Here is a 23245-nt window from a genome sequence, read left to right as displayed (position 1 = left end):
TAGGAAAAGGCTGGGGATGGAGATAGCTGACTTGTCACTGGGCTTGGACAGATATGATTAAGGAGATAGGTTTGGTTTTTTTTTTCACCTCCCCATAGGACTTGAATAAGATTAGACTGAAAGCCTTGGACTTTAATAAATGGGAGGTATTGCACAAGACTAGATTAGAGGTACTTCTCGTCAATGGCAAGTATTAATGTTCATGCTCCCTTAAGAGGGAAACCGTTTCGGTTGTAGTAGGTGGCAGGAAAAAATGGATCAGCTGTGTTTTGGGTCTTTTTCTGTCTGGATTTAATGGAAAGCACAGATAGCACATCCAGTGAGGATGGAATGATTTGCTTGACACTTCTCCTGTAGCTAAACAGAAACTTTGGATGAGAGTGCTATTTTAAAAGCACTGTACAACGCTTCCTGTGTGCCTTTTAGTATTTCAAAATGTGACCAATGTCTTCTGTTTGTCCTTCTCAAACTCTCCCCATGCAGTCTTGAGTTATTGTCAGTTTATGAGGCTGAGTCATATATAGAGCTTGGGTAGGACAGGGTTTCATCCCTAGTCTCTGAGGTCAAATATGCTGGATCGCTGGCCATTCCTTATACATATATATTCAAAATTCTTACAGGTTAGACAATAGATGTTGAATCAACCTCAGTAGACAAATTAGTGGGAGCAACAAATTTCCAGGCTTAAAATAGCCTTTCATTCTCATAAGTACAACCAGGTAAAAATCCTGGTAAAGTTCATGGCTGGCCTCAGAGACCATGTTCTGGGGCAGGTTGAGCGCTCTAACGGTGAACCTCTTGATCGCTGCAGGGGTTGTTTTTCAAGCTTTTCAGCTTGACCTGCTGCAAGTTAAAATCTCTTCACATGCAAGCTCTTCAAAAGCATTTTAAATGCTTTAATGTTAAAGGTGGTGAATATAAATACATGTCCAGTGCTGTTGACAAAATTCTCTGCGTGGACAAGCGGTGCTCTGGGACCTGCTTCTAATGCCTGTGTGTTAGCAGGCAGCTCTTGGAGAAGCTGTGTGAGTGATAGTAGGTGCTGGGAGTGTTCTGCTGAGGTGTAAATAACAAGGTTGGACAGTTTACGCTAGCTCTGCTGTTTTTATTAGTGCAGCTTAGCTTTCGCCTCAGGCAATGTGGAGGTCATGGGAGAAGGAGGAAGGAACAAGCTGTGAACTTGCCTCCTCTCCCAGCAGAAGATGATGAGAAGGTATGGGGATCTTGTTACCCTAATCCCCCCCTTGGCGTGTTAATTCTTCTTGTCTGTGTACTTGTATCTTAAGTCTGAAATTCTTACTGAGGCAACTACTTGCTGGGTCATGTGTGTGTCTCACTCCAGTGTCCTTTCAGCCTTTTCGGTGTTCGTGTGGAGTTTGTTGCAGCTATTAAAATTCAGTTGGCTGCTACAGTATTTCATTGCTGTTAATTATGTTCTCAAGAAAATGTTGCTCAGAGACTGCTGCTTGTCTTAATACTGTTTCTAAATACATTTAATAGTTATTTGCTAGCTATTGCATCTTCTGCCTGTGATTGACCCACCTCTTAACATGTTCCCAGTGCTGAAGAGGACTGTGGATCCAAGTCTGTTAGGTGGGTAGATCTGAATCATCTTCTGCTGATGTCAGCTACGCTTTGGCCTGGGAGGAGATATGCCTCTTGTACCACAGCAGTGGCATATCCAACAGGTGAAATGTAGTTCTGCAGGTATAACCTATGGGCAGGACTTTTAGCACTAACATAATTATTAGGTTTGGTTTACTTGTGCTGGCTTCACTAAGAGTGATCCTGATTATTTGATGCAATAAATAAAATACAAGGTTCTTAAGAAAGAACCAGTTTCAAGGATAGGCCTTGAATGCTCATCAAGGTTCAAGTTCAAACCAGGCATGTCTGTTTTTCTTTTCCTTTCCAAAGTGAAATTTGCTGTTTGGTGTCTGATGTAGTGAATGCTGAGCTTTCTTTCTAACACCCGTGTCTTCAGATGGGATCCACCAGCAATTTAGTTCTTTACTTCCTACTCAAACACATGCACCACCACTTCTTTAATGCTAAAACTACTCCTACAAGACTTTAATCCTTGGGGATGTACTCAACTAGCCTTTGACATGCTGTTGCCTTCCAACAAGTTACTGGTCACTTCTCCTGGGAAAACAGGGATCCTGAGTATTTTCTGTGTAGCTGGCCTTGGACCTTGGTCAGTGTGGAGTCTCTGCCATGTGCTATGAACATAGGCTAACTGTAAACAGGGCTGATTGCTTCTGGAAACTACAATTTAGTCCTCAGCTTTATTCTCAGTGAGGAATATTTTTTTTGTGTTAGAACAGGACATGTGTGAAACAGAACTACAGCATTGTTCTAATGCTGCAGTAAGGAAGGATTACATGGTGCAAAGTTTGATGTTAACTGCAAGCTATATGTTCTTCTTGCAGTCAAAACATTAACTATACTGCGATAAGAATCTTGTTCTTGGTGCAGCTGTGGTTTGGATTGTGCAATGCCTCTTTAGGTTCTACTACAGTATTTCTGTATCGCCTGATCTAGGGAAGTGTCCTGATGGCTGAAACTGTGCTATAGGCCAGAAGAGTTCAGAGGCATGCATGCGTACTTACGTACTGTCAGTTGGAGGAATGGTGCTAGCCACTGCTTGTGAGCATCAATGCTGTACTTGGGGTGCTGGCTCCTTGTACAATGCTGGCTTTAAAGATCTAAAGCTCCTCCAGTGCTGCTGAGTGGTGTCTCAGTAGGTAGGAAGGTGTCTTGTTTGATTCCTAGCTGCTTGCAAGGAATAGGGTCTTTAGGGTATTTATGCTGCACTCTTAGCTGTCATGTACTTAACTTCTAGGCGGCACCCAGATAACCCCCTATGCTCGTGCCCATGGTAAATAGGCTTTCAAATGGGGTTACGCATTCCAGGCACGTACGCTGTCCTGCTCTGCTAGCTCAAGCTGGGTTAGTCATGCGTCTCACTGAGCGTGTCAGATCTGAGATGGTCTGTCTCTCTTGCCTCTGCTCTCTGAATCCTTGCTCTATAAAAGACAGTAATCAACAAAAGGGCAGTTAGAGTTGTGGAGCTTGGTTATATGATCTTGTCACTTCTTTCACCCTGATCTTTGGACTAAGGAGATAGTGTTTTGAGTGCAGAAGAATCTTCAGGGTCCTGGGAAAGTGGCTGGGACTGTAGTGTTCATCTGTAGGGCACTGTCTAAAATTAAATAGTGGGAGCCAGTGACAAGAAAATGAAAAATATTATTTTTAGGAGAAAACCAAATGAAAACTCAATGACATGCTATTCCTCATGGTTATATTCTGTGTCTAGAAACTAATGTTAAAGCTCCTAGTCATTACATGTGGGATTGTACTATCATGTCTTTAAATGTATGCAAAAACCTGCTCATGTTCTTTCACTTGCTTGTTTTCCATCTGAAGGTATAATCTAGTGACAATATAATCACTTGCATAGCAACCAGCATGTCGTAAACAGGATTATGGTGCCAGGTAAGGATGGAGGGCACAGCGAATTTAGAAAGGAAGTATCCCTTATATAGATACCCTCATTAACATGAAGAAGGGTAAATACGGGGACCTATACACAGAGAACAGCGTGCCACTTTGCGTGCTCCATGGCACCTAGGGGCTGTGTCACCGGGAGAACAGGGGAGGAGGAAGGGCACACGTGCGGTGTGGCATGAGGTGTGTCCTTAAACTAATGCAACAGGGCCTTAAGAAGGTGAATCTTGTGTCATTAGCAGGCCAAGGTAAACCCTACAGAGAGCCTGTTACTGATCTCAGGGTGCAGATGCGGCAGGCTGCCTTGTCTCAGATAATGTGATTAAAACCCCGGAGGCACCAGGGCTGTATTCTAGCCATCTCTCTTCCCTCCTTCTTTCTTCCCACTCCCCCATCAAGAGCACTCTTACTCTCCAGCCTGGAGAGGGTAAGGTTTGTCTGCTACTAAGTGCTGCATTTTTTCCCCAGTAGTACTATCTGTAGAGTTAAATTAAAATGCTTTCTCAATACACATTCAAGCTTGCTTTCTCTTTTTAGTAAAAACTTGAGCTAGCTGTTTTATAGTTAAAGTTGATGGGCAGAACGAGCAAAATCAAAAGCTTCTCTCTTCAGCTCCTTCTGCAGTGAAGACTAACGGTGTCTTGTGACATTCTTCTGCAGACCCATAAAGGAAAGAGAGCTACTTTACTTGCACACAGTTCCTGCCAGAGGTATCATGGTGAGTTTTATGCTGCATAGAGTTAAGTGAGAACAGTTACTGAATGCTTTGTAGGAGTGTTTGAGCAGATGCTCTGCTCTACTTTGTTCTGCAGTTTATGCACCACTTGCTTTCATTCAATAAAAAGCAACATGAAGACACGAGAGTTATTGCAGATATTTGCTTTGTGACTTCAGGGCATCTTATCTTGGGGCTGCTCAAAACTTCTTTCTAGTGAATTGCTCTCATTTTTTTGCAGTGTTTGGGTGATGTAACAAATGGTTCGATTGCTTCAGTGAGTCAAAAGTACTGCTTGGCTCTTTCCCAGAAGCTTTAACACCTGCTAAAAGGGTGAAGAATTCCAGGCAACCACTGCCAGCCCTTAAGTGCTGTGAAAAGTCTCTTGTCAAAGATCCAGTTTTCTGTAGGGGTTGGGAGTCAGATAATGTTCCCCACTAATCTAATGTGGTTGGTCGGAGCAGATCTAACTCTGTATTGTTGCCCAAACTACTTTCGTTGTTGATGGTGTTTTTAGCGAGCTGAGCTGATTTTGTGGCAAGGGATTGTGATCGCTAGTGGTGATACAAAAGAGGTGACAGAGCGAAGGAGGGCATGCCTCTCTTTTTAGTTTCAGAGAATCTGCGAGGGATGTATTTTTACTGCTGGCCCTGCGGTTAGTGAGGTCTGCCAGCTCCACCCGATTAGAGAATATATTTAAGTAAGAGATATTGAGAATCCTTACGCTGGAGCGTATAGTTTTTGCTTCTCTTTGTTCCTGATTAGGATGCTCTCTGAAAATAAGTTCACAAATGAGGCTTAAAATACCTTTCTATAAAGAATAGAAAGAAAAATTCTGTGTAGAGAAGAGTGGATCCTAAGTTTGAGACATTTCAAGTGCAAGTTGAATGTCTGGTGCAACCCGGCTTGAAAATATGTATAAAACTGCTCAAATGCAAAATGATCCACCTGGCTCCCTTCTGTGGTATCCTTTATGGGAGAGTTCATAAACAGCCTGGGGGATTTCTGCTTACACATTGGTGAATCCCGCTTTGTGATAACGTTCCAAACAGGCAAATTGCTGATCTGCATGGGTAACAAGGTACTTGGTGTTTCAGAAGAGCTATTTTCAAATGCAAAGTTAACTATGAAGATAAATGTAGCTATTAACACTGAAGGTTATTATAAAGCTAAGGAATGTGATTCACCAGTCAAGATAGCTGGCTGAAAGTCCATCCAGCCGCAGTAGTGAACTGAAAGACACTGAATTAAAAACAAACAAAGCAGATGGTTGGCAAATAGCAAATAAGTAACCAAGCACCAGTTCCTGGTGGGGATCAGATGAAAATGTGTTTCAGGAACCACAACAGCCAGAAAAGGTGAGATAATGTATTTCAGCATTAGGGAACCCCTAACTTGAGAATGCTGATCTGGTGGCAGCCCTAACAGCTGTTTTTAAATAGCCCAAATTTATTTTATTTTTAAAGTTTCTGTAAGCACTCCCTGGAGGACTGGTGAATGCTGGTTTTGTTGTTTAGTGGAAGTGGCCAACCTTGGTGACGTTGCAAACATACTGGTCATTGCAAAGCACCACAAGGTGCATGTTGAATGGCTTGCCAAGCCAAAGGTCAGAGGAAACGCAAGGATGGTTCATAGCAGGAATGGCCCACTGCTTGGCTGGCAATGGCTGTGGCCTGGATGTTGTATGGGGAGCTGGATTAAATAGTCCTTTCCAAGAGTTCTTGGGCTGGGACTCCGTCCTGACTCCATGTTGCTTCAAAGAGCTGTAGTACTTAAGTGCATAATAGTAAGTGGAGGAGGCAGCTGGCTGTTGTCTGTTGGATTTCTTCTTCCTTTGCTGGATCCTTCCTTGTACTTCCAGTTTGAATGTCGGGGAACTGTGTTTCTAATGCCAGATGTGAGGTTAGAAACAAAACAGCAGTGAAGAGTCTGTGCTCCTGCGTTTTCTTTCTGAAAGACACTGTAATCCAAAATCTGCCATTCTTCTGCCAGTCAGTAGTTGTAAAGATGTTGGAGGAAAAGAGCCTGCTTTTTGCTTAGAAGTTGAAGTCCCTCACGTGGCCATGTGAGGACCTGGTGAGCAGGGAGCACTGCAGCCCAGTTACCTTCAGCTGGTGCTGGTGTGACTCCTTGTCGAGTCCTGCTCTGGTGGCTGCTCTTAAGGTGCCAGATATGGATGCTGTGATGGGGGTGTGTTCACAGCAGCTGTTTTCAGTGAAGAAGCCTTTCCCTTGAGGTTTATCGGATGGCTGTGCAACACCTTGGTCTGTATCTCCTAAGCTCTTCAGCTGTAGTGCTTCTGGCTTGTGATTCTTCTTGGATAGAAAGGGTTCATCTCAAGCACTAGTTATTAATCTAAAGGTAGCATTAAGAAGGCACAGAAATATACAGTACATACAGTAATTACAGTATACCTAGCAAGAGACAAAAGAAAAAGGGGTTGGTGGGAAGCATAGCTCAGGATTACACTGTGAGGGGGGAACTATCAGCCAATTAAGGATGTGAAAGAAAATGTACTTCCTTCTTTTACTTCTTTATAACTTTGTCCTTGGTGAGTAGTGTTGCTGCTGCTATATGAAGGAAGGACTTGGTCTCTTTAAGGTTTTCAAGGTCAAAGGTACAGGACTGCTGGCTAGTGAGACTGTCTGTTGGTGGGAGGATGTGATGCTTTCAAAATGCAGAACTGCAGTGGTGAGATGAATAGCCTTTTAGTGGGTGGAGAAATAGGGGAAGTCTCCAAATCAACAGCAACTGTCCAAAGTGGCTTAAATTTCCCAGTGAAATAAAAGGTGAAAGATTGCAAAGGATAAGTTGATAACAAGTGAGGAAACCACTTTGCAGTCAGTGCCTTTATGAAAGGCAGAAATTTTGCTTTTGGCTTGCAGGGATCACTTTTTTCCTAGACAAAATTTGGCATTTAGTGCACCTCTGCATCAGTAGCAGTATGTAAATCATGCATTGAATGGTCCTGAAAGAACAGTGTTGCCAGATGAAGGCATGTCAGGATGATGGCTTGCCTCTCTATGGTTATTCAGGTGTGACAATAACAACAGGGGAGCTGTTTGCTGTTATCTCGGTGCTAACACTGGTACTCTAGGCCCAGCTTCGGATTAGCTATCCCAAGTAATGAAGCATGCTTGATGGCTGTGTCCAAGTGGCACACACACATGGTTAGGTTAGCACAGAGGGCTGGGGTGGGGTGGCACATATTGACGAGGCATGGATCTATGAAGCTCTGAGCAGCTAAAGCTTCAGCAGAGCATATGGTGTTTGCATTTTTGTCTCTAAAGCTGATCCAAGTAGTGCTCTGCTGAGAGGTAGATGCTTTGCAGTAATTTCTTCCCCAGATGTAGCTGCTATGAAAACAAATGTTGAAGGACTTATTTTTTCACAATGGCCCTCTCTATCAAGGGCGCTTCAGTGTTCACAAGTCACTGGATTAGCATGACAGGGGTGGCTTGAAGCAATGCTGATAAGAGCAGAGTGTTTCCTGCTAAAATTATGACCGAGTGACTTTATAATTCTGCTGTCTTGCACATTTTTCAATCCCGGACTTAATAGGAAAGCTTTGGCTGCCTGAAGTGTCACCACTTCCTCTTTTGCATCTGTAAATTGCAGAAGGATTTGATGGTGTCCAAGCTTGCAGCACACAGACTGGGGTTAGTGCTAGAAGAGGTCACTCTTTGTTCTGGGAACTGTGAAGCATTACAAAATGTTTCCTCCCTTGTGCTGTGTTTGGAAAGACTATTCTTTCTAATAACCCAGAAAAACAGTGTTTTCTAAAGTCCTGTGTGGGTTTTTTTTTGTTGTTGTTGCTTTATTTAAATTTTTTTTGCAATGTGCAGGTGCATAGATATGCTCAAATGGTCCAAGAGAAAACTTGCTATTGTCACCTGCCTTACATGTTGGACAAAAGTTTTAAGTTGTTTAAAAACAACAAAAAGACCACCTTTGTTGCAGAAATCCATGCAAACAAATTGACTTTAGGTTTGCCTGTTTGTACTCTGAAAACCTAGGAAATACTATAGTTAAATGCAGTCTAAACTTTGCTGCATGGTTTGTACTTGCTATCTGAAAGTTTGAAGAATAAGTCCATTTCTCTAGAGTGGAAGATCTTTTTATAAACATCCATGAATTGCTTCGGCTAAGCAGGCCATGACTGATGTTGAAATGTGCACTGGAAATCACACTTGCATATAACGCTGGGAGAAAGTGGTAATGCATTGTGCACAGGTAACCTCTGCTTGTGGCTGAACTGGATGTTCAGTTCGAATGCACTGGAAGGCGGCTGTGCTGCAAGCAGCAAGGGTGGAGCATGCTGTTGCTGGCAATTCCTAAACCACCTAGAAGTCTAAGGGAGTACGTACTCAATTATTTGTCGGTGAAATTATAAGTAAAGCAAAAGGTAAATAAAAGTTACTACAAATCTCCAAAGAAGGTTGTGGTGAATGCTGTGCAAGAGTGCGCAAGCTGCAATGCTAAGTTGTGTTTACAGGGAGGTGTGGTTTATGGGAGCAAGGTTCTAACTAGCACTTTCTGGCATTATGTGTGGCTGTGTGCTCAAAGTCTCCTTGTTAGCTTTTTCTTCGCTGTAGAATTCTTTTGCACAAAATTTGGCACTGAGCTGCAGCCTTGGAAAGCTGGATAATTTTTTTTTAATGGCATCAAAGACTTTTTTTTGCTCCTGAACTCCTGTGGAATGGCACTGCTGTATCACTGCTGCAGCGCTAAGACCTGTGTGCATTAGTGAAACTGCTTCCAGCACCCATTTGGAATAAATACTTGCATATTCCTTGTTGGACAATATTTCTGTACAAGAGAAAAAAATTGATAGTACTGTATTCTAACATACTGAGCATGATTTTAAAATTAGATTTGGACTGTGAACATGAATGTTTGTCTGTGCTAGGCCTCTTCAGGCAAGACCTCAGTGGAGAAATAGTGCAAAACTGTGGTTTCAACATTGTGCCTTTGTGTAAATGGGACCTAAACCTGAGGGCCTGCATGGGGAATCCAAAAATTGATGCAACTCTTCCATCCCTAATAAAGTTTGCAGCTTCAGACCCTTTAGTCATACCTGTCTGAAGTGGAGGTTTGTGGTTCCTGAGGTCATGGTCCAGGTGGGTGGCTGGAACACTTTACACTCTGGAGCTGCTCAGTGATTAAATCAAGGAACTGACCTGGTGAAGACCGGTTTCAACACCAGCGCAGATGTGTATCTGATTCAAGTTATAGTGTAACTAGCCCTGGTGCAAAAAGCAGCAGTTCTGCTAACTAGAGGCCAGGGTACTAGAATGGCTGCCCAGTGAACCAGATTGAGCACCTGATGCAGGCATAAAACACTGCTGCTGCTTGTCGGATGAGTTCTAACCCTGGTCTGGCATAAACCCAGGGCAGGAACAAAGTACCTGTGCTTCGTAGTGCTTCAGCACTAAGAGAGTTGGGTGGAAAAGTACGGGATGCAGAAGGCTTTGTGTTGAATCTCCCTTTGGGAATATTTTGGGGTGTTCAATCAGTAAGTAGAATTCAGGAGCACCAAATAAAAGGTTCCTGGCTGAATTCTGTCTTCATGTGACCCCACAAGTTTTTCTAAACCACTGCTGCTGCTTTTTTCTTTTTTAAACCATCATGGAAAAAAACCATAGTTCTGGGTTTGGCTTATAGATTAGCTGTTTCCTGCCCTTTATGGCTTCTTTCTGGTTTGGAGTCGGAAACAATGCTGAAAGCTGATAGAACAAACCACTGTACCACTAGTGAGAGGGGTCTGTAATAGCATTTTCTTTCTGGTTGCTTTGTGACCTGCAGAATTGCAGCTGAACAGGGAATATTTCTGTTAAAGTGCGAGCATCAACCCATCCTTTTCAGAGCTTATTCTTTCTTTGTTTCTCTCTGCCCTGAAACCCACGTTCTCCATCACTTTAACAGTCTTGAACTGTTCTTGTTGCCACATGAGCAGTTGATCAATTTTTCACTTCTACAGCAGGAGGTTATGTGTGATTTGATGCTCTCATTGGGTGGTGTGTGTGCATCTCTTCCTCACCAAAGTGCGTTAAAGTTTTGGATGTGACCTGTGAAACCACACGCAGCCATGTTGTGTTGACATTGAGCGTCTAAGGTGATGGTGTAATGTCACTTTACAGCTGGATGAGCAGTAACAAATGGCTGTCTTCACTAGACCACTGCAGTTCAGCTGCGTGTCTGTAACTTAGCTACAGTCCCTCACCTTCCCTGCAAGTTCCTCTGTTGCAAGTCAGTCTACATTTTGAAGCCCTTTGCGGAGTTGTACCTCTTTAAAAGATTAATGAGGTTGGAAGCAAGATAGAGGGCTGTGTGACTAGTTTGGGCCCATCCGTTTATCAGGGAAATTGTTTTCTAGTGCCGCATACTGATAGAAAGTGTCAAGCCTGATAAATATGCTCGAGCTTCTTCACTTCTTCATTCTCCCTAGAGCTTAGTTTCTAGAAAGAAATATTGATATGTAAAATATTGGAGATACTCACCAGGGACCAACCTGGAGTGGAGACAGGGCAGGAATATTTTAATTTTGAAGCTGGCTGGATAGTCAAATGAACAAACAGTTTCTTTTGTTTTATAAAGACTTAACAAAAAAAAAAAGAGGAAGGGAACTGAACTTCATACATTGAAGTGTGTGGGAGGGAACATCCTTTCAGATGTTTGGTGTGTTGGAGATAACAGCACCCTTCCTTTAATCAGGAGCCGTTTTTCCAAGTGCTTTTTTAACACAGTGCAGAGTCAGTGAGTCTGGGCTTCTGGGCATCTTATTTCTGTGCTCTGGTTGAAATAGCTCTTCCTGCTGGAATCAAAATCGGAAATGACCTGAACTACACATGCTGAACAAGAGGAAGGTGGGGCGTGGCTTGCTGGCTGGAAACTTGTTAGTTCTGTTTATCTGTTCAGTAGCTTAGAAATAATTACTTTTGAAATGTTAGGAATTTGGCTAGTGGGAGCATTCGCTGTCTTGTTTCTGTGGAAGTATGATGCTGGGAAAAAGTGGTATTCTTCTTGTAAGATTTTAGTTATAGTAAAATTTGTGACTAATATGGTTACAAAACTTTTTTCTCCCCGTTACACCACTTTTGTAGAGGGAGTTGCCTTGAATCTGCATCTGCAGACGTGTTAGTCTGAATTAAAGATTTCTGCACGCTCAGAAAGCAGGAGAATGGCAGTCAGATGATAGCCATGCATGGAATATGGCTAAACATGTTTTAATGCCAGTCACATTGGTTTGCAATGTCATATTGGTCACGTATGGTATTTAAATGTTATGCTGTTATTCCTGAGCTCCATGGATGAAATTTTAAGTTAAGTTTAGAACCAAGAACCTCTTGAATAGGTTTTGGTTTTTTTTTCCTTACAATATCAGCATGCAGGTCAATATTCAAAAGAGTGGCTTTATTTTAAAGATTGTAAGTTATGTTGATACTTTTGAATGCTTTAGTCTGAAGTGCATAAATATAAAAGGGCTTCTCTTATTTGATTGTTGTGGGAGTAGATTTTTCCTAATGCGTGTTTGCTAGGGAGTAGCCAAAGGATTTAGATCTTGGCTATGGCTTAAAGTTTGTCTTGGGGCGGGGAGGAGAAAAAGGATGTCTTTGAAGGGCAGACTGAAATGACCAACATGTGAACGATGAGGTCTTCCTTAAATGTAAATGCTTTGCCCTGGCAACCTATGGGTGCTTTTATATTTGCTTTAGGATGGTTGCTATCTTCAGCCTAGCAGTAGTTCTTGGGGATGGTTGTGTTTTCCAGAGGGACAAACTTAAGCTGAGGAACAAGTATTGTGATGGAGTTCCGTGAATAGCAGGTCTTTCCTATGCCTAGGAGAGCTGGTTTTGTGCCTGGAGAAATCACTAAGGATACGAGCAAAAAGGACAGAAGACTAAACCTAGATCAACTGCTCCACTAGAGTGAGTATTAAAAATAGTTTGAGGAGCTAAGATAGTCTTTGGTGCCTGCAGCAATGAACTACATGAAATAAGCCTGTCTGAGTCCTGGGACGTCACAGGCTTACTTTGAACTGACCTCCTGTTAAAGGACTTGAAAAGACAGCCCTTGCAATTCAGCTTGTCCAACTTGATTAGATTTTATCTGGAGCTTGATTGAATTTGTGGACAAGATTATGAAAAGCAACATGACTGTCAATGAGGTGAGCAGTCTTTGAGGGGAAATTCTCTAGTATCCCAGAGGGTAGTGCTTTCAAGTTCAGTTATGAATATTAGAATTCCTTGATTTAGTTATGGGCTTTAATAGGGCATTCTTGCTGCTGTGCTGTCAATGATACTAGCTTCACACATAGCTTGTGTGGTGCTTGTTAACCTGAACTTGGTGTTTGCTTGAGTCTTAAGTATCCTCAAAGTGGAGGGTTTTCTTCCCATCTTAGTTGTTACCAAAGTGGTCTTAGTCCCTGGGATCATAGCTTTTTAGGGAGAAGGCTTTGATCCTCAAGCACAGCAGCAAAAATAGCCTTGCTTGTTAAGGTGGAGTTGTGTCTGTTGTGCTTTGTTGCTCTAGCAGGTCAGATTAGACAGATGATGACCTCTGGATAGCTTAAGCAACACATCTTAATATTTATGTAGTGGATGTCAAAGTCAGACTCTCATTTGAGGACATAAGGATTTATAGGCTTTTTGTAAGATGAGAGGAAAATGGAGGAAAACTATGATATCTTCCCCCTGTGGATGGGGTAAATGAAAAGTTTTAGAAACAGCTATGCTGCCTACTGTTTCCTTCATTTCCTGGCTCTGTTTCAGCAAGTGTGGCATTGTCTACAGCTCAGAGACCGCACCAGTGGCATGTTGAGGGATTGCTTGAGCCCAGTGAGAGCCAGCCTACCCATCACAGTGCTGAATTGTCCCAACTTTTCATGTTGGTGTTCTTGTTTTGCTTCTGTTGCTAAATGTCCAGTGGTGATGCTGGAGAAGAGAGAAAGAAAAAAAAATCTGACGCCTTCAGATATAGCAGCAGCTGTTAATGGGGAAAGTAGTACTTTGTCAATACTGGGGAGATCTTACTTGTTAAAACTATGTTTTTTACCTTTTTTTTTTTTTGGTTGAAGTAAAAGCAAGTTGATGCAGAAATAACAGTAATTTATAAGCTTGAGAACTATGCCCATATAAATGATTATGAACCTTTTTGGCTACTGCCGAATAATGCAGAAATCTAATCTTTAGCTGTCTGCTTATCAAATGTCTTTACAACTAGTTTCACTGCAACTCACTCAAGGGAACTAACAAAAGATGTGACAGATTTTCAAATGAATTTGTACTTGCATCCCTAAAAACTTTAAAAATGTTTTAGTACTGAGTATGCTGGCAGGATCTACCGGTTCTCTCTGATGTGAAAGTGTACAGGGAAGGTGCTGTATTTCTTGGAGGTTTTTCTCCATTTCAGATGACCGTAGCAGAAATGGGCGTGTGTATGTGTGTGTGCAGGGAATTTGTGGTTTTTGTCTTTAAGATATTAAATCTGCTCTTTGCTCTATCCCCAACAGAGCTGGCAGCACAGATTGCTTCAGGGCCTCCTATTTCAGTGCAGAGTTTGGTCATCAGGAGCCAAGCTTATCTATTTAACTTCATGCTAGTGCTTCTCATCTGCTTGACTGCAGTTTGATCAGCTGAGGGGCAGGCAATTTAGGGGAGGCACTGACATAAAACACAGTTGTTTCTGCAGTGGTTTGACTTTTGGTTTATAAATAGTGGGAAGCAGGTAGCTGTTATAGGCTGCATAAGCAATTGCTGTAATTACAGTTGTGCAATGGCAAAAGGGAGAGATGCTAATGCTTCTCTACCCTCTAACACAGTTTTCATTGCCAGTGAAGAGGTGAAGGTGACAGTGTTGTATGTGATGGGACTCCTGAGGTTTGTAGCAGCTGGACCATTGAAAAAATCTAGAGAAGCTGTATGTATATGCCTGTGTTCTAAAATACCTTCTCCCTGTCGCAAAATTCTGTCATTTTCCCCCACCACATGCTTTTAGCTTACCTGGGATCTTGTATGGGCCTCAGTAGTAGCCAGCATTAACTTGTCACGCTCTTAGTACATTCACTATGCTGCTCTAAGACCTTGCCACGGTCTTTGGTTTTGTTTTCAGGGGCCAACCAGGGATTGTAACAACAGAGAATTTTGATTTGCTTGCTTTCAAAAATGATAGAAGTTGGGCTGTTTGTTTTGCTGTTCAGTTTTCAGTCGCCTTCCTTCTATTAGCTCTGCTTTTCTGAGCCAAGAGTCAGTGCTGTATGACCAGGTACTGTCTGCAAAGATGCACCTGATCAGTAATGGCTGCTCAGAAAACTTAACTTCTGTGCACACTGGGAAGTGGGGCAGAGGAGTTCAGGGTATCCTTCACTTGGCTCTAACTCTGAGTGCTTCTGGGAGATAATGATTTTGAGTCTGAATGGAAAGAAAGAATTCCAGGCCTTTCTTGTGCTGCAGTCTGCAAACCATTGTGTTTGAGTTCTTTATCCAGTTGCAACCTTTTTTTTTTTGCGTGTCTCAGATTAATTTTTGTTCGCATATAATGGTGATTTGGTTTAGGTGGTTGTCCTAAAGGAAAGCTGTAACAAGCTCTCCTACTGTGAGCTGTTGTGCTCAGGCACTAGAACTAGTTTTCCTCCTCCACATCGATAGCACACTTCATGATCTGTTTTGTGGTTGCAGTGGTGGTAAGCCCAACAGCTGGATCAGTTGCTTTTCCACTTTATGGCAGTTTCTGTACTCTCTCCTGCTTGTCCTTCTGTGAGAAGCTCTGATCTGTAAATGTCAGTGCGGTCTAGGACCCTGGGACTGGAGCCCTTTCCATAGGGAAGCTGAGTCTGGGTAGCTTTCTCTGTTGTGACTGTTTCCTCCCTCACTTTTGTGAATTAATGGAGTGGAACACCTACAAGAGCGGCACTCATGCTATGCAGTGCTGCCTTTGAAGAGTATTAATACCTTTTGGGTGTCAGCACTTCTCTGACCTGCGTCAGACATGAGCAGAACTGCACATCTTACCCCTTCCCCTCCACCCCATCCTTATTTCTGCAGTACTGTCTTCCCGCTCGCCAAGGAAAACCCGAGCTGTGGACTGAGGTAGAACGTGGGATCGTCCCCTACTGCTTTTGTCGAAATAACCTGGCGTGGCTGCTCTGCATCAATCCTGTCATTTGTTAAACTGAAGTCCTGCCTCCTTTGGCTGTCTCTCCCTGATTGACCTCTGGTGGGGAAGAGCGATCAATATTGCAATTAGCTGGGGAGCTGGAGCAGTGTTGGTGCTTGTCAGGCCGGGCTGTGGGGATGCAGAGGAGGGGTTGAACAGGGAGCTCTCATGCGTGCTGGCAGCCTCCCACCTCCCGGGCTGGTTGCTGTGCGATTCTGGAAGGCAGCAGCCAATGGGATGCACAAGCATCCGTGCAGTTGGGCTCGCTGAATAACTCCCGAGGTGCCTTGTTTTCAGTCTGAACCATGTAACTTCTCTATTGCTGCCTTTTTTTCCTTCCTTACCTCTTCTTTCCTCCCCCTTTGGCTGTCTCATTTTGTTGTTTTGAGGAATAACATCCATGCTGTTGAGTGTCTCGCTTGGTCTCAAGTGGTACTGGCTGCATTTCTCATGCCCATGGAGCGACTGTCCATGCTGTTCAGTGTTGGGGGAGATCTGTCACCTTTTGGTGCTTTGTGACCATATCAGGTAGGGCAGGTCCTGCAGCTGGAGGCAGACCTGACCTCTGAAGGCTTGTGCTTTGCCGAGCCCTCTAAGCAAGCTGAAAATAGCCTTTAAAATGGGTCATCAGCAATTTCATGTGCATGGGCTCTCCGCCTGTTATGTGTGCCAGCATAAATGCTGTGTAACTGCATAATGATTTGGGGCCTCCAGTGCAGGAGAGATGTTGACTAACTGGAGCATGCCTAGGGGAAGGCCGCTGAGATGGTTAGAGCCTGACCTGTGAGGAGAGGCTGGGAGGCTTAGGACCCTTCAGCCTGGAGAGGAGGAGGCAAATGGACAGATCCATGAGCAGCCTTCGTATACTTGAAGGAGGGACTTGGAGAAGACGGCACCAGGCTCTTCTCAGAGGCACCCAGCAAAAGGACAAGCGACAACAACCACAGGTTGCAAAGGGAAGTGGCACTTGGGTGCAATCACTTATGAATATTCTTCTTTATAGTGCTGGAGCAGGGACTGAGGGAAGCCTTGGAAACTCTAGCCTTAGAGACACTTGAAACTTGCCTGGGCAGGCTCTAAGCAACCCCATCTATTAAATTAGCCCTACTTTTAGCAGCAGGTTGCACTGCAGTGACCTCCAGAGGTCTTTTCCAGCCTATTGTCTTCTATTATTTTTATGGAATCTGTGAAATTGAGGTTTGTCTCTGAAATACCATAGCAGAAACATGTTGACTTAGTGGAGTGAATGCTATAAAACTGGAGCTTTAAATGCGGACATTTAACACTTATGGGAATTAATCTTTCTGGATGCTGTGATGCCAATTTTCAAGTTACTGGGAAAGGCAATGACTATGAACTCTGCTTTCCCCCTTCTCTGTGGGGTGCTAAGTTAAGGCTGAATGGTGCTTTGTTTTCCCAGTTACCCCCACGCCCCATTAGTATGATCTCTATTTAAAAAGTATGCCTTACATTCACATGTTCTCCATATTTTCCTTTCAAAATAGTCAAGACAAACATGTAAAGAAACATTCATTCTTATTTTATCTTTAATAAAGTCCAGTGGTGTGCAAGTAGGTTACAATCTAACTGTAATGAAAAGCTAATCACCAGCATTCTCCACCCTCTGGGATCCCAGGAGGTTACTGGAGCAGCACACTGCCCCAGTTTCTCTTCCTCATGTGTGTGATGATTGAATTTTTTTGTTTTGTTTGGTGTTTTAAGCATGACTCTCGATAAGCTAGTTTGATAGCAGGCTGCTATGTGTAGAGCTAACATTTGACAGATGACTTTAGAGGGGGAAAGCAACTTAAGTAGCTTAATAGGATTTAGCTCTGTCTATACTGCCAGAGCGTGTTATAAACCACTTTAGTGTGATTCCTTCTTTAAATATAGCCATGACATCAGTGTAGGCAGAACCTCTAAGAGAGCTCTGGGAACTTTCCTGAAAAATCAATTTCAAGATGCAGTTCAGAAGAATTGATGAATGAATGAGTACCTGTGCAGGAGCTCGAGGAATCCTACCAGCACTGATCTCATGAGCAGGATATAGGATCTCTGAAGGAGGGCTGTGTGCATATTAGTTTTTACCTATAAAGTGCATTGATTTCTAGTGCATTGATTTCATGTGTCTGTCTTGGGAAAGCAGAGCTGCTAATAAAAAATCCTGCTGGGACACAGTGGGGCAAACACCTGCTGCTTTGAACCAATGTAACTACTATTACAGCAAAATAGCCCCATGTCCTATGTATTCCCACAACTTGGTGCTAAAGGAAGCTAAAAGTGTATGTGTCCCCAAATACATGATATAAACCCAGTACTTTAAATTTTTTAGGCCAGTGGTCTGTAACAACTTTCAGCTTTGCACTGGGACAAGCCCTAAGAGAGTCGAACAGCTTTGGTTGAAAGGAGACAGTTTCACCTCTTCCCCGACCTCATGGGGAAACTTTGAGAGGAGCTGCTGAGACCCAAAGCTGCAAACCGGGATGCCCTCTGTAAATACATGTGGCACCATATTTGACTTGTAACTGTAAGGTTTTTCAATCTATACGCACATCTACTGTTAGCCATTTCCCTGTTCTCGTGAATGGTGCTCAGGAAGTGAATTTAAGAAGCATGTGCTCCCCTTTTTATCCGACTGGGCAGCAGAAGTGAAGGGTAAGGCTCTGACCACTTGCCAGAATGCTGCTCCTGAGGGGGCAGCATCTGACTTTACCCCGGCTGCCGAGAGGGCCATCTGCAGCTCCGCACTGCTTAATGGGGAAAGCTGTAAAGAAAGCATCTCTATTCAAATTGTATTTCCCTTCAGTATAGCTGCCGGAGGCCCTAATCCCTTCTCGAATTTGGCGAGGAGCCTGCATGAGGCCTTTCTTAGCTCTGTAGCTTCCCTTGCGCAGGCTGCAATGCTGAGCAGAGAAGTGGTTAATGACGCTCCCAGTCTTGTCAGTGGTGCAGAAACACAGGCTCCAGCTGTGACTGTGGTGGGTCTTGGCTAGCTTGGATAGTTTTTTTTTTTGATCTGCTTCCTCTGTTAGTCTCTCTATGGTATTTTTTTCCCTGGGTTTGATGGTTCTCAATAGTGAATATTGGTTATCTTTGTCTCTGAAGGGTTTTTTGAGAGCTTTTTTTTTCTTCTTTAAAGGAAGAAAAGGCGGGGGGGGGGGAAACCTGACTCAAAAAAATCCCAAAATAAAACCAAGAAAGACTTGATGTGGAATTGTTTCCTGCACATGAATGTGCCTCTTTTGGGGGAGGGAAATGTACAGCTTTACCTTGAAGGAAGAGATTTCCTCTTTTTTTTTGTTGTTTTTTTTTTTAAACCCCAACCGTAGTAGTCTTCAAAGAGGCAGTTTGGAGTGAATTTATGGTGAGAAGCATGGCACTTGTTTGTCTCTGACAGTTAAATGACATGTTTGCGTTGTTTGTACAAGGAGGTCAGTTCAGGTCCGCAGTCAATAGATGGGTCAGAGGTCTGTGTTCCTCCTTCCCCAACTTACAGAAGCTATCCCTATGGGATATTGCCCCTTTCCAGTTCTTTGCGGCCTCTCCACATGACTGACATACTGCATTGAAGCTAACTTCAAATACAAATTATTTTAAGGAAGATGTCATATGGACTGCTAGCTGTAGCACAATGGGCTGTGACTTTTTAAAGATGTAGGGCAGTTTGCCTTTTGATTTTGCTCTTTATCCCCTCCCAGAGGTCAGTCATCAGGGCAGCTAGACCAATGTAATTTGCTAATGTAACCAAGAGTGCTATTTTTCTCACGCGGTAGTAGGCTTAATGTGTATTATGAACTACACTAAGTTTGTGCTGTGTAAACAGCCATTTGGCCTGCTTCAGTTGTGTAGACAAATGCCAGTGAAGCTGAGGGGAGTAAATAAAAATGGAAATGCAGTACCCTATTTTTATTTTAGTTGTTTTTTTCTTGTTGTTCTAAACTTCTCACTCTTGATTCTGAAGATTGACTTCAGGTTGCAAACTGAGCACAAACTGGACATGAATCTCCATCTTAAAGACACCTGAGTAGCACCATTCTAGCCCATTCCTGTCACTGATGTATAAATGCAGAAGCCCAATTATAGCAATTTACCTTACTGTCCATTCAGTGCTAATGGAAGCAGTTTATGAAGCCATTTGCGGTGGATTTGTTATCTTAGCCAGAAAGTCTTTCTTTTCCTCCTAATTAATTTTTTTTTTTAAACTCGGGTGCCTTCAAATGCCAAAGTGCATGCTAGAGCTTCTTACTGTGGCTTAAGCCTTTTCCTTATAGCTGCTGTTTAGAAGAAGACATCTTCATGGTGCTAATGATACGAAACAAGTTGTAGAAATGTTAGCAAGCACTTTTAAGTTGCCTTTCAAGTCTAACTTTAGTAACAATTTGACGTTGGAGTTTCCGTTCCAATTTGGACTCTCTCAAATTATTCTGCATCGCTTTTGTGGTTCAGTGCAGCAATGTTATGCTTGAGTTTATAGTGTGCAGCAATAGATGCATGGCGCAAAACCTTCTAAGACATAAATGGGATTAAAATGGTGCCTGCAGAGATGTCACCATTAAGAATTTTCTGGGCAAGACATTGATCTGCAAATGATTCAAGGACACAACCCCATTGGCCCAGTGATGATCACGTTTTCTACATTTGTCCTGAATTTTTTCATCTGTCTTGGGCTTCTTCATACTTTGTGTGTTCCTGTGGTACACTCAGGACACTTTCGTAATCCTTCTGATTGTAAGGAGTACTAATCCCTTGTTTCCGGGTAGAGCTGATTTTTAAAAAAAAGCAGGGGGGAGCTGTGATTAATGTTCTCTGCAGATCAGTTATGGGTCTTGCCATAAATCATTGCTCTACCCTGAATAGTCTCTTTAAAAATTAGCTTGGTAGGTCTCAGTAGACCTTGGACTATGTTATTTGCACACAGTGCTTGGGAACCGAGGTAAAGTTGCTACTTCTGTTAGTCCTGTTGTTGCACTTCTCCCCAAAGTCAATGAGCTTCCCTACCTGTTTGGGCCCGATTAGCGAGCCTGACCGTACCCTGGTTACAGTCCCACCAAAATTACTTGGTGGTGGAAGGTTGCAGTGATGCTGTGAAGGGAATGAGGTGCTGTGCACGGTCCTGTAATGGAAACCCGTGAAAGGCAGCCTGCCCTGGCTTTCCAGAATCACTGTGGTCCAAGTGTGGCGGTTAAAAATATCTTCTCTTAAAATGAACTTCTTTCATGTGGAAATTTTGGAGGCAAATTTGGAAACTCAGTGTGGGTTTTTTATCACTTGGTGTAGTCAGGAAGTAGCCATACTCAAACTGTTTTCCTCTCAGCTGCTTTGATATGTCTGCAAGTCATGAGCTGCATAGAGAAGATGCCAGGAAAGTGCAGTGAGAGGAAGAATGCTTTTGCTGGATGTCTGTGCTTCTGTCCTATGCAACTGAATGCGTACACTGCTAAGAAATTCAAACAAATCTTCTTTGCCCAGCAAGATTTCTTAACTAACACAAGCGATGTGATGCTGTGTCACTGAGACCAAACCAGCAAGTCCAAAATAATGGCAGAAGCGAGCAGAACCGCATTATCTACAGTGGTCGTGCTTATGAAAATGTTGCCATCCCTGATGATGGGATGGGCTAACCCTGTTGAGTTGATGTTCCTTTGGGGAAAGTTTCCACAACTAGGACAAGTTTTTGTTTTCTGTTCCACTTAGGGGTGGCTCTGCTCATTTCCACTCTCCTTCCCCTCCCTCCCCAATGCCTTGTGTATCCTCTTCCAAATAGGAATGGCATGTGAAAGCCTCTCTCAAAGCAGACTGATGGCTGCCTGCGAAGAGGGTACTGTATGGTATATGCAGCTTGCTGTGATCTCCCTGCCAGGCCTTTCCTGCTCCTGGATATCAGAGCTGAGGGTTGAGCTCAGTGTCTTCAAACTGTAGCAGCTGATATTTTCTGATTTGGTTGGCTGGTTTAAAGAGGAGATGATTAAGAAGATCAGGATGCTGCTGTGAGCCTAAATATGGCATTTAATCTTAACACGTACCATGTCGTTACCTATCCAGTCCTGGAAAGGACAGGGTTTAAGTCCTACAGAGGAACAGGGGACTTGCAGATGATGCATGTAATCACCTCTACTGAAAGACCGTATCTTCCTGGAGAACTCTTGAAATTCACAGGAGCAGTATGAATATTTGGGTTTCAAACCATATCTAATAAGAAACAGCAACAACTAAAAAGCAGGTAGCATGCAGTAGAGCACAGACTCTTACAGCTGCAGTCTTGACACCAACCTCAAGGATTTTCTTTCCACTCCAGAGCTTGCATGGTCAGCATAGATAAAAAATGTAGTGTCCCAGCGCTTTGCTTCATAGTGTGTAAGGATAGCACATAGGAGCGAGTTTTTTGGTTTTTTTTTTTTTTCCACTCTAAATGAAATGTATTGTCTCTGAGAGCCCATGATGTAGGAGGGGGAAGGGAAAAAGATGGAAATTGGATTAAGTCACTGGGCTTCAGGCCTAAGCATTTCCTGCTTTTTTTTTTTAAATACACCAGCGCTGCCTAGTTCACGTGCTGGGCTGTGCAAGTGTGCCCAGGTCCCTGCCTGCGTGCAACAGGCAGCTTGGCAGTGCCACGTCTTGCCTTCAGGGAGTTCCAGGCCAGCAGGAGCATAGCTGAGCTCCTGCTGCAGAGCTGGGGATGGGGAATTGTCTTGGCATGGGAATTTATACAACACTTGGGCTTGAGCCAGGTAATGCAGGCAGTACTTGCTTATCCCTGAGTTGTAGGAGCATTAAATTCATACTTCCTTTATAGCATGGGAGTTTTTTCCATTATCCAGTTTGCTGGAAAATTACCTTGCAAGGAGATTGCGTTTTAAGACTTTAATGGATGATACAGCTTTCTAACCAAGGAAATAAAGCTGCTCCTAAAAGACCTTGAGTAGAGGAGCTGCTGTCGGGTGGGAATGTGTGAGCTTATCTGTTGTGGGAAAGGACTGTCTGGTGAAATTGTGCAAATCTGCCATAGGTGAGCTGGGCAAGCTGAGCGTGGACGGGAATGGTGCAGGAGACCCACCAGATTCTTCCAGCTATCCTTTTGGTGCCCTTCACCTCCATATTCCAAATACTTCTCTGATTCTTGCCTTTAAACAAAGTTAACTAATGGTTTTAACTTTGTCCAACTGGGAATGCTAGGAAGGAGTAAACTTCTAAAGCTGAAGGCCTATTCCCAAGAAGATTCCTTACGCATTTTGCTGGTCTGGGATTTGGGGCAAAGACCTGCATGAACACTGATGCATCCGTGGTGGTTTTTTTAGAGCCTTGCAAGGGAATTTGCAGAATCCCCAGAAAGGAAATCCGCCTTTTCAGTGAGAATGCTCATTTGACAAGCTGCCAGTTCTGAGCTAAGCCTCATTTAATAAAGATTTAGTCTGTGGGGACCTGTCAGTGGAAACTGAATTTGGTGAGTGTCTCATTCTTTTCATCGCTGTAGTGCATAGAGGCTTTCAGCCAGCATTATGGAGAAACTAGGGATAAGAACATCCCATTTAGAGGACCCCCTTACCTCTGGGAACGTTTCCTTGCTGTGTAAGATGGAGATTGCTGAGTTGGTAACAGCTAAGGGAATAAATGGATTGTTATTTGACTTCAACCCAATAGGACTCCAGTGTTCACTGCTGATTAGCATGGCTTAGATCTGCATTCATGGGCAGAAAAAAAATCCAACCCAATTGTTAAGCAAATCCTTTCTACTTGGTGCTTTTCATCTCTCTCTGGTTTGTGATATGAGATGCTCTGATGAATTCTAGCACCTGCCCCCATGTAATGAGTGGACGTTGAGGTGTGCAGACATACCTGTGCTCTTTGGAAAGGCACAGAGAGGTAAGA

The 23245-nt window shown here is 43.3% G+C and overlaps 1 protein-coding gene across 3 annotated transcripts in view; it reads left to right on the top strand.

The window, feature by feature from the left end:
* Positions 1-23245, top strand: part of TTYH3 (tweety family member 3) — an 80750-nt gene that overhangs the window by 11476 nt on the left and 46029 nt on the right. The window contains exon 1 of one of the 3 annotated variants that reach the window (XM_049790973.1): positions 10994-11091. The exons of the other annotated variants lie outside the window; for them this stretch is intronic. Within the exon in view, the coding sequence (XP_049646930.1) occupies positions 11074-11091 (18 nt within the window). The 5' untranslated portion in view covers positions 10994-11073. Of the gene's footprint in view, positions 1-10993; positions 11092-23245 lie in introns of those variants that run through there. 3 annotated transcript variants of the gene reach the window in all.

This window comes from Accipiter gentilis, chromosome 33 (genome assembly GCF_929443795.1).
Source record: "Accipiter gentilis chromosome 33, bAccGen1.1, whole genome shotgun sequence".
In the NCBI taxonomy this organism is placed as follows: domain Eukaryota; kingdom Metazoa; phylum Chordata; class Aves; order Accipitriformes; family Accipitridae; genus Astur; species Astur gentilis.
Note: the sequence above shows the minus strand (reverse complement) of the source record. Positions and strands in the feature narration are given on the sequence as shown.